General features: G+C 39.7%; 1 protein-coding gene across 9 annotated transcripts in view; it reads left to right on the top strand.

Moving 5' to 3' along the window:
- The first annotated feature begins 1,110 nt into the window (after positions 1 to 1,110).
- Positions 1,111 to 11,972, top strand: part of AP1AR (adaptor related protein complex 1 associated regulatory protein) — a 28,637-nt gene continuing 17,775 nt past the window's right edge. For 2 of the 9 annotated variants that reach the window (XM_027970816.3, XM_027970815.3), the window contains exons 1-2: positions 1,111 to 1,515; positions 11,441 to 11,489. In XM_027970816.3, coding sequence (XP_027826617.1) covers positions 1,433 to 1,515; positions 11,441 to 11,489 — 132 coding nt within the window. In that variant the 5' untranslated portion in view covers positions 1,111 to 1,432. Of the gene's footprint in view, positions 1,516 to 1,584; positions 1,891 to 2,404; positions 2,448 to 3,541; positions 3,693 to 4,318; positions 9,841 to 11,440; positions 11,490 to 11,972 lie in introns of those variants that run through there. The other 7 variants (XM_042251133.2, XM_042251135.2, XM_042251132.2 and 4 more) reach the window with 7 other exon arrangements.

Here is an 11,972-nt window from a genome sequence, read left to right as displayed (position 1 = left end):
ACAAACATATTACTTGATTTCAGGGGTGAGAGAGGGAAAGAAAATAGTCATTATTCAGGAAGTTATTAAGTCATTCCACCAACATTCACTGATAGCAGATTATTGGGCCAAATATATCCCTATACACTTGATTACAAAAAATGACTAAGACCAAAATAGGGTCAAAATGAGTTAAGCAGCGGGGTTAAGACTGAAACCCAGGTCGGTCTAGAACTTAGGAAGCAAGAAAATGAATAGGTCAAAGAACATGTTATCATTAATAATAATTTTTTTTAACGTACCAATTTTTCTAGGTTAAATTAAGACAGTCTAAAAATGGGTACCTCTGGTTAGTTAGCATTCTAGACCATGCGTTTACTAAGCCACGCCTTACACCGGTTTTAAGGTCAACCACAGACAAAAACCCAGTCATAAAGCAGCACTTGAGGACAGTGGGGCAAACCAAGTCGCATCAGAGTAGCTATCTCTTCCCATCTACTACTGTTCTGGAAAATACGCTTGGACTGGTAAGTCTGGTGTCCCTGAATTATCTTAGGCCTCTAATTTATTTCCTCTAGACCTCTGAAATTATTTGAAGATTTGATTTTAAACAAAGCAAAGCCAGTAGGGTACTGTTTATAAACTTCCGTACAATGCTCACAGTATGGAGATTGAAACGCAAACTGGAGACCAAATAGAAAAAATTATTGGTGCTTCAAAACAACCACAATCGGTTCTCTGACTATTTGCCATTTAGGGTGTAATATACACAAAACCTAAGCACACACCTCCCAGAGAAGTGTCCCCTTCACACCTGATGCCTCTTGACCTGGGGCTCACAAGGCTTTGGTACAAAGTTCGAAAACAGAGCCTTGCTCCTACGACACTGGAGACTCTTGGGACCAGAGGCGGGTAACTGCAAGGTGTTAAGACTTCCTAGTCAGGTCAAGGTCCAACAGAACAAAACACACTCAAGAACTCCCCGGCACACGCCGGTGTTGGCGGAAGTGACGTCAGGGACAGTCGCCGCAGGAGGCGGGGCGGCCGAGGGAACGGCCTATTGGGGCCCGGGAGAGGCCGGGGGTGTGGCGGCGTCGGTGGCGAGGCGCCGGCCTGGGCGCGCCGGAGGGCGGGGACTGCCCTCCTTCGGCAGCGGGAGGCGGTCACTCGAACTGGGCTCGGGGGCTGAGGCGACCGAGGGGCCATGCGGACTGCGAGGGAGTCCAGACCCTGCCCGGCCCTCCTCCCTCGCGCGGCGGCGACTCGGCGGCCGCAAGAGTAATCCCTGTCTTTGTTCCTTCCGTCGCCCTTGCCTCCAGGCCGCCGCGCTCCGGCCGGCCCGCCCTTGGCCCCCGAGTCCCCATTCGGCTCGTGCCGCGCGGATGCGGCTTCCGGGCCTGGGTTTGGGCTTTGAGTGGGAGGAGGAGGAGCGGCGACGCCTGGACGGCATGCGATGGGGAACTGCTGCTGGACGCAGTGCTTCGGACTCCTCCGCAAGGAAGCTGGGCGGCTGCAGCGTGTAGGAGGCGGCGGAGGGTAAGCCCCCGGGAGGAGGGGCCCGGCGCCCCTGGCTCCTCCTATTCGGCCTGGCGGGGAACCCCGGTCAGTCCCCCGTCGGCTTAGAGGAGGCTGGGCGGCCAGCGACCCTGCGGCTGCACAGACGTCGAATGGGTGGTCGTAGTGGGGCCCTGATCTGGAGGGGCCTTCCAGGGAAAGCTGAAAAGCGGGCGAGGTGTCGCTTCTGCCGCCTCCGAGCGAGATTCCTGCTGGGCGCGCTGTCACGCGGGGAAGAGTCACGGGAGGCAACGTGTCTGGGAAGCTCGGGGCACCCTCCCAAGAAAGGGCGGTAGAGCAGGAGGATCCACCGCAGCCTGAGCACACCCTGCGTTGAACTTGGGTTTATTGCCGAAGGTGGTAGTAGCTCTGTATTTGATTCTCTCTTTGGCACTGACGGAGCAGGTGAAGAATCTGCTTCCAAAAAGTTATGTCCCTAAGAGGGGTTTTGTTTTTGTTTTTGTTTTTTAGTAGAAATCATTTGGATGTTGGAGTAAAATTAAGTTCCAGACATTGAGCAGTTAATTCTTCGATATTTACGATTTGCTAGGTTTCCTGTGGGCATTTAGATTCGTAATACCAGTAACAAGAGGGACAGTGTATAACTCTTTAATATTAAGTTTTCGGAATTTCGAGAGGAATGTCATGCCCCGATTGCTACCCACAAATTTTGTGACACCAGGGAAATCACAGTCCTTCTGAAGTTTTCTTGATTAAATCTGGGATATGCATAGATTTTTCTACTGACATCATCCATAGAATAATAGAATTTCATAATTATTCCTTTTTTCTGTGTTTATTTCATAAGATATTTAAAAACTTAAAACAAATGCCTTTGAAACTGACTTTGTTGTTGTCTAATATTTCCCAGGAATTCAAACTTAGAATTGAAAATCTGAAGCACACCACTTTACGTAAGAAATGGCATTAATTTTGCACTTTATGAAACAGATTGCCAAGTTTTCAGGATCTGTCCCATTTAACCAACATCATTAGGTAGTTCAACATACATTGAAGCCAAATGATTTATCATTTGGATCTTTTGGTGATGTAGACCTAATATGAATTACTCATTGGTTCATCAGGCATTTTGTCACCTCTGATTCTGAGTAGCTAGGGCTTTACACTGTGTCCCTTGAATGAAAAAGTAAGGATTTAAAGACTTTGGGCCTAGTTTCGTATTTTAATTTCCCTAACTTAAGGGCTATTACCGTTACAGGGGAGCATGGCAGCTATTTTATCTTCTCCACAGAAGTCATCTAAATTACTTCTAATTTTTATTTGTGGATGCTCTCATTTAGTCAAGCTGCTTTAATAGGCTTGCCTTAGGACTAGATGTCACAGAATCCTTGACCTTGTTATTGTTTTTATTTATGCTTATATGTAGTTATATTGTAGGATAATTAAAAATGGGATCTTATACCCAAATGAAGTAAACAACATTATGTTTCACTTCAGAGTACATTATTTCATGTCTTTGGGATTTTGGCTTTTTGCTCTTTCCTGCTGATTTTACAAACTAAAAGTGTTTTCCTTAGAGTATAGCATTAAAATTACGGGTTTTACTCCCTGAGCACATGAACTTTGCAGCTTAGGGAAGATAAGGGAAAAATCAGTGAATCACTGTCAGTGCTAATTGTCTGTAGATGTGCCATAAAATCTTAATAGTGGGAGCTGTACTCATTTGGTTGTGGGCCAGACTTGAACAAACAAGTTCTGTTGAGGCAATGAGAGTCTGTGGGTTGTAGACACTGTCACCTACAACAATATAATGATGACATCCATCCTTCTGTTTTAATCCTGAAATGCAGGTTTGGACAGTCCACTACTTGAATCTTCAATTAACTTATTGTTGTTATTCATTTTAACTTTGTTTTAGGAGCTTCTAATAAACATGCAGAGATAGGTGAATATAGTTTGTTTTTGTTTACAAATAAGGTTAAACTTTACCTGTCATTTTAGTAGTTGCTTTTTTTTTTAATCCCCTGGTAGTTCTGATTTTCTTTCAGGTATAGGTCTAGATGGTTAACTAGTAGTTCATCCAAGAACAAAAAAGTTGAGGAGCAATCACAAAAACTTGATTTCTGTTTGTCAATGTGATGACCTTAGATGAAGAATCCTGGGCTTTCTTAGGCCACTTTAAGCTGGGCCTCACAAGGGTACGTTATAATCCAGGGACTGGTTTTTGAGCCTTGTAGATTTCCCACAAGTATCTCAGAGTCAGACCACTCATTTTTCACTATCCAAGTACAAAACCAGAATTATCTATTTTTAAATTTGTAAAATTTTAGAGAATTGTGGTATTTTATGTTCTAGAATATGTCGACTAGTCAGAATATAAATATCAGTGTTATGTCAGAAATCTTGATACTAGTAAAGTTATTTGGTGGTTAAAACAAAAGAAGTTAAATATCTTTTAAGTATCTTTCAGGAATAACATTTAGACATCCTAATGAGTCATCCTTTTTCACTATAGGGAGTTTTGCCTTACCCATATAGTCTAGAGGGCTCCATCTGCTGGTCAGTTCTTTTTCCTTGCGTGATAGGAGAAATCTGGCGCATAGACACTTAGCATGTTAGTTTTTTTCTTTCTCAAACTGAAGATCCAATATATTTTGTTGTGTTGCATTTTAATTCCCATTTTTATCTTACTGTATAATTCCACATAGTGCTTCCAGCTAAGATGGACTATAAAAAGAAATGGTCATGTTTTATATCCCCCTTGATATTTAACATGTGTTGGCCTTTTTGGCTCCAGCAGCAAAGTTACCTTCAGATGATAGTTCACAATGATTTTCTGTTTGTTTTTTTTTTCCTGGTAAAAATGATTTTAATAATAACTGCCAACATTTGATTACTTCCTGTGTTCCAGGCACTATTCTTAAGTATTTTGCATTATCTCATTTATTCCTCACCACAATCCTGTGAGGAAGGTGAGTACTGTTAGAGACATGATAGATTGAGAATTAAAAGTTAGGAAGTTTAACTTGCCCAGGATAGCAGAGCTGGGTTTGCAGCCCAGGTCCTTCTGAATTGAGAACCTTTATCATGAACAGGAACACTTGGATGTACCAAGGCTCCTCATGTCAACTTATCTAAAGAATCTAATAGCTGTCTACCATTAAATGTCTGAAATCCTGCATTTTCTTTCCCCCTAGATTTCTTCTTCTGCTTCATTTATCCCCTAATCAGGGATTCGGGACTCCTGTAACAGCTCCCATTCAGAGTCTCTGTGCTACAAACTTTATGTCCTCTAGGGGGAGAGGGGTGAAGAATCCCCCTGCAGTGCAGGAGATGCAGGTTCGATCCCTGGGTTGGGAAGATCCCTTGGAGTAGGAAATGGCAACCCACTCCAGTATTCTTGCCTGGAAAACTCCATGGACAGAGGAGCCTGGCGTGCTACAGTGCATGGGGTTGCAAAGGATTGGGCTCGATTGAGCCTGCATGCACCACCTAAGCTGCTAGTCAGTGTCTTCTTAATATATACTGAACCTGTGTCCTTCTTTCTTAAACTTTGTCTTTCAAATCACCTGCTCAGTGACATCTAGACTGCTCTCCCTGGTGTATCTCTCTGCTTTGGGCCATCTTCCTTTCTTGTCAGTGGAATTAAACTTTCTAAAACCCATACTTGGCTTTCCCTGGCTTAACAGTTTCCATCTGCACACTATTTCCTACAGCTAAGTTGCCCAGCCTTTTTTTCCTTCCGTGACAGATGATGAATTGCATGGCATTCAAACATACAACATAGTGTCCATCTGAATGCGCAGGATTATATGCAGGTGTGCATTTGGGTAAAGAGTGTGATCTCACTCTCTGTTCTCTCATTCAGAAAATCTTGTCAGAATACCAATCAAATAACATTAAAAGGAAACATTGACTATTCTAATCTCAGAAAACTTTTAACTCATTCATAAACCTTAGTATTTTAACTTTTTTTGATAAATGATAATCTTCCAATTCAGAGTAGTATGAAGTTCAGACACCTGACAAGATAACCTTCATCTATTTTTCCAGCCTAATTACATTTTCTATTTATAGTTCCCTTAGAGTACAGCATTAAAATTGTAGGTTTTATTCCTTGTTGACATGAACAGGGCAGCATAGGCAGGGGAAGTCAGTGAAAGGATTCTCCGTCATTTTTTCGCTTGGCATATGCCAAGTACCCGGTATACCAAACGGACGCTACCTGTTTCTGCTTTCCTAACATGCAGCGTTCTGTCTTCTTATGCCTTTCTGTATGTGATATTTTTATTCTTTTCCTGTTCTTGGTGAGCTTTTACTTATCCTTCAATATTACCTTCCCTGTGAAACCTGCTCTAACCCCCTGAAACAATATTATCTCCCTGAGGAAATAGTATTTCCTACAGGCTTAAGTCTACTGTGTATTAGGGATTGCAGACTTTTTCTGTAAAGGGCCAACTAATACACATTTTAGGCTTTGCAGGCCATAACATCTCTGTTGCAGCTATTCACCATTGCCATTTTAGCACAAAGGCAGCCAAGGACAGTATGTAAATAAATGAAGGTGACTGTTCCATTAAAACTTTATTAACAGAAACAGGCATTGGGCTATATTTGGCCTGTGGACTGTAGTCTGCTGCCTCCTGGTATATACAGTGGTATGGGCTGAGAGCTCTTCTAGGTCGGGAACTATGTTTTATCTTTCTTCATTTTTAGTATCTCATGTTTGTCAAATGAATATTACTTGTGAACTTGTAAGTTCTAGGAAATAGTACGTATTCTTCTTTTTTTTCAAGCTATCCCCTACCTTTGGAAAAACATTACACAGTGAAACACACATCCCACCAGTTTTGTGTTGACTTTCTTTTTAGAAACCATATGGAGTACCGATGAGAATTTTAAAATATTTTACAATAATGTGTATTACTAAAATATAGTAATAAGTAGTCATTATTGAGAGATTCAGTTTGGTTTTCTGCATATTTGTCAGCTTTGAGAAATATATAAGCGTAAGATGTTTCTCTTGGAATTTCAGAAGTTAGGAAGGAAAACCGTAGTAGCCTGAAATGAGTATGAATTTCTTGGACATTCTGGGTTGTACCTTGAGGAGTCCCCAGGGCTCTGTTCTGAATCTCCCTCTGTTCTTCCTTAATATATTTGCCTTCCATAATATACTTTCCCTGGCTGATGGCAGGAAAGCACATGGTTTTACCTACTACCTGCATACTAATGCGCTCAGTCATCTCAGTCTGAGCCCTGAGCATCTTAATTGCCTACTGAGTATTTCCCCTTGGATATCAAACATAACCTCAAATTCAGTTTGTAAAGTTGAGCTCACCTTTCTTTCCTTCTCACAGTTCTTTACTCCTTTTTTTTCCCACCATTTTTTTAAAACCCCAAGTATTTTTACTACTTTGTGCCATACTTTGTGAATGGCAAAACGATATACAATTACCGAAGCCATGAGTCTGAGAAGCATATGAAAGTCCTCCCTCTCACTCATCCTCCAAGTCCCAAGTTTTCACGTTCTGTAGATTATGCCTTCTGAATGTCCCCTACCATTTTCTTCAGTGGTTTACCATACTTCCAGGATAAAGACTGAAATCTCCAGTGTAGCTTTCAAGACCTCACATTATCTATTCCTTGCCTTTTTTGTTTGTTTTTGCCTCATTTTGTCACACTCTTCCTTGAACCAGTTTCTTCCCTCTTTACTTAGATAAATCTTACTTACTCATCTTTTAGTTGCCATTTCAAAGATTATTTCTCACAGAAGTCTTCCCAGTCTGTTTGCCACACTCCGAGGGTAAGTTCTCACCATAATGGAACCGTCTTCCTTATCTTGTCAGCACTTCCTCAGACTATAACTAAACCTGCAATAGTGTGCTTATTTGATTAATGGTCGTTTCCTGCTCTCGGTTTAAAGGAACACGTTCGTGCTTACTTTGCTTACCATTGACTACCCAACTCCAGGTTATATGCTTGGTATGTAGATGTTTAGTAAATACTTGTTGACAGAATTAATGTATACAGTCTTGATCTTTTCATTCCCCTTTGCTTTTGGTAGCTACTGCTGCTCCCTAAACATTTCTTTCCACTACTGGGGGCCTGGCTGATTCCTTCTTCTTCAGCTGATTTTTGATGCTCCTCTTGAGAACATAGCCCTTTCAGAGCATGGTAGTTGTTAATTCACCTGTGTGTCTGTCCCATTAGACTGTAAATCTCCTGAATCATGGGTCAATTTTTACTCATTTTTATATTTTAAATATAAATACATAGCTATGTCCGTCATTCATCCAGGGAAGTAAGAAGAATTAGAAGATTCAAAATCATGGACACATTAAGCAGCAACAGTTTTTAAAAAAAGAAGGTTGTCTACAATTTCAGATGCTGCTCATAGACTGCAGAAGATGAGTGAGAAAGAAATAAAAGACCTCTAAGGTCCCTTCTAGTTATTGGTTTCTTCTAAGTCAGGTTTCTCTTAAAGGACAGTGGCTTTTTTTTTAATCTGTGTTTTCTGTCTTCAACATGTTTAGCAGGAAGATTTGCCTCTTCTCTGCAAAAGCCCTCTGCAAAAGGAACATAATAAGTTTTTTGAACATCCATTCTTCCTAAATTTGCCTCCATTAGGGAGAGACTTATTTAACAGCAAATATTATTACTTTATTATTACCACCTATGTTGATGCTGTTCCTACCTGGAAAATCTATTGATGGATTATCCCTTGAGATTGGAATGGTTAAACCTGCATTGATGTATTTGATACTACTTGAAAAATGATTTGTCCATGGTCATCAATGTAATAGCTTTTGCCAGGGCTTCTGTCTCTAACCTTTCCAATCCTCTGTCCAGAAAAGAAGAGTCCTGAGGAGCTTTTAATTTTTAATAGACTATGGAACAAATTTACCATGATGCTTCATTAATTATTTATAATGTCAAACAGAAGATGAAAGACTATTATTTTAACAGATATTATACAGTAGAATATGAAGAAAAGGAACTACAAGAATGTAGGATTTATGAGAATTTTTAAGTTATCTTTTACTTAAGTCACTTTGATATAAAAGAGTATTTGCCTGCTTTGCGAAATAGCATGTAGAAGCATAAAGAACTGTATTTTAATCCTATTCTTAATGAGACTGATTCTGTCCTAAATAAATGATTGTCTTAATATCTGCCTTGATAGCACTGATAAACAGATATATATACAAGAATCACCGTTTTTGTACCCTTTTACTTTCAGACTCTTACAAGCTCTTTTACTTGCCATGATCATTTGGAGTAGGATAGCCTATCTGTTCTACCTCTTTAATACCCTTTACATACTGGAGTCAACTTTCACTTCTTTAGCAACAGTAGAATGGTTATACAGAAACTTAACATTACTTAGAGAAAGCTCTCAGGGACATGATGATTGTGTGTAAAGAAATGTGCAAGGATTGCTTTGGAGAGTTCTAGACTGTATTTAAAAAGAGGGAAAATAGACTTTTGTTTTAAATTATTGGTTTTGGAACCTGTTTCAGCAGCTCATAATTAGTGCACCTGAATATACATGCTCTTGAATACAATGGTGGATTGTTCCCCATTTTATTTGTCATCTTCCCCTTCCCTCCAGGGCTTATGACGAAATTCATGATGCACATGTGATGTGACTTTAACCAGTTATTTCACCGCTCATCACCGCTCAGCTGTATTTTATGTGATACTGTGATCCTAGAGGGCTTTTGCAGCTTTTTACACCACTTTGTCCTTTTTCCTTTTCCTCCTCTGGCATTTAAGTTTTGGGTCTTGGATTTACCACATTTATTTTTTCTCCTGCACCTCCATTCCTGACACTTGCTTCTTTTCTGTTACATCCCCATTGAGATTATGACCCTTCTCATCATCTTGCATTTTCCAGTCCATCTCCCTCACGAGCTGATTTTTATCTTCTAAATATTTCTTTAATCTATTCATTTCTCTCAATGACACCACTCTAGTCCACACTGTCTAGGCTCAAATTTTAATTGCATAATTATCCGTACATCCCCTCTTTCTCTGTGCCTTTATCCCTACTCATTTCTCTATGATCTACATGGTTCCTGACACTTGCAGGAGCAAATTCTTACGAGAGCCCACGTTTTCTCTTAACTTGAAGGAAATAATGGTGTTTTCATTCCCCATATAGTCAGAGACAAATTCTTCATTAAAGGAAGAGAGTGATGATTGCTGAGGGAGAGCATATAGCACTTTAAACGTAAATCATGATACCAGAACACAGTGCTACTGGAAAACTCATCTCATTTCTGCTTTTATTTGAAAAATGGGAAAGATAGAAGAATGGGAGCACTAGATGCCTGGAATATTAGGGTACTTTATTTACATTGCATATATTTCATGAATTATGATAATATAATTATTATGGTAATAATATAATTCTGATAATACCAAATGTTTTGGTTTTTACTGATGATCTCTTAATGGGCAATAAAACTGCTTTGCATCTGTTAGCAAATAAAGATTGTACAGGAAAAATTATTTTTTATTCTTTATGATAATAAACATTTAGTCATGGTAATACACCATTCTCTTTTACTAAACCTGTCTGCATCTCTGCACACACATACACATAATAAAAAGTATTCTGATCTGTCCTAACTCCTGGATTTTTCCATCTCCCAGAGGGGTGCTTTCTGTTAAAGAATCCTGACACACTAGGAACCCACAGTGTGAGTTTTGGATCCCCATGGGAAGATGGCGGGTGTTCTCTGCCATCAGTTTAGGCAACAGTAATAGGATCCACGTTATAAGTGAAAGTTTTAAAATTTCCAGGCACTTGCAGTAGTAAAGGAGTTTGAGGGACTCTGACCTGTACCAACTTGTATACTGTAATAGTTAGAAGACATACAGTTAATGGAATGTGGTCATATCTTTGGAGCAGGTATTACATAGGAGACATTATTTGACTGCATGTGAGTTTCACTAGTAGGAGCAGAAAAAAATGATTAGAATTTTTAAATTTCAGCTTTATTCAGATATAATTGACATAATTGTAAGACATATAAGGTATGCATCATGCTGAGTTGACATATGTGTACATTGTGAGGAGGAATTAAAAGTAAAGTCAATATTTGGCCCTAGCTGGAAAAGTTAATGGATTATTTGGTTGATGTATATATGAAGTATATTGTTTTTCATTTTCTTCCTCTTACTTTTGCAGGCATGGCTTTGTATAAACATATATGATCCCACTGGGGCTTTCCACATGGCACTGGTGGTAAAGAACCCTCCTGCCAGTGCAAGAGACATAAGAGACATGGGTTCAATCCCTGGGTCAGGAAGATCCCCTGGAGGAGGGCCTGGCAACCCACTCCAGTATTCTTGGCTGGAGAATCCCGTGGACAAAGCAGCCTGGCGGGCTGCAGTCCATGGGGTCACAGAGAGACACGACTGAAGCAACTTGGCATGCATGCTTGCATGTGGTCCCACCATCTAGAGATAACCACTCTTAGCATCTTTTTAGATTTTTGTTGTTTGTGGGATCATATATGTTTATACATTTTCTCTAACAAAATTGGGAACATGCTCTTATAGATTATTTAACACACCAGTATTTTAACAAGATATTTTTCTTGATACAGTAAAAAGAATGAGATAAAATTTTAAATTTAATTGTATTCTATTCTATGTAATAAATATATATAAATTAACTTAAGATTACCAGTTTTGTAACTGTTAGGACCAATAGAAAATTATGAGTTGACTAAACGCTTAAACTGCATTTAAAAATCTGGACTATCTGTATTCTTTTGTAAGTTCGATGTTCCCTTTTTGTAAATATAAGATGCCATATGTTGGGGAATTTAAAGTTGCTTTTGAGGAAATAATTTTTATTACATTATAAACTATAGTAACTCAGTTTTAGCATTAATTGTAATTTTTAAAGTTGTTATTCTGTTTTTCTTCCCAGATCCAAGTATTTTAGAACATGCTCAAGAGGTGAGCACTTAACTATAGAGGTAAGTAGTGTTGTAAGTCTGATTGGATAAAAGTACCTTGAGAAGGGCAAGAGGGACTTTTTTTTTTTTTTATTTAGGGGGAAGGATGTGGACCTAAATTTAGTGGACTATTTATATTTCAGTATCGTCCATGCTGGTGAAGAAGGAAAGAATTGGAGTGGTGGGGGAAGTGTAAATGGGGAAAACAAGTTAGCAGAAGATTAAGGTCCTGTTCTTCTAATAGAATTGCTTAAGAGAGAGTGTTTTTGTGTTCTGTTTTTGTCTTTTCTGCCCTGCACAGCTGAGGTTGAGGGCACTCTTCTGTCAGTTACAGCGGCTTAGTAGCTGTGAGTCTAGACATCACTGGCCTGCCCTAGCAGAGCTGTGACAGAATCAGAGCAGCAAGTTGATCTGAAGCAACTCTACAGAAAGACTCACTGAGTTGATTATTCTTTCCTATGTAAAACATAATGACAGAATCTGCCATTTGCTCAGTCCCTACTA

This window comes from Ovis aries, chromosome 6 (genome assembly GCF_016772045.2).
Source record: "Ovis aries strain OAR_USU_Benz2616 breed Rambouillet chromosome 6, ARS-UI_Ramb_v3.0, whole genome shotgun sequence".
NCBI classification, from domain to species: domain Eukaryota; kingdom Metazoa; phylum Chordata; class Mammalia; order Artiodactyla; family Bovidae; genus Ovis; species Ovis aries.
The sequence above is the reverse complement of the archived record's forward strand: the minus strand, read 5'-3'. Positions and strand labels throughout refer to the sequence as shown.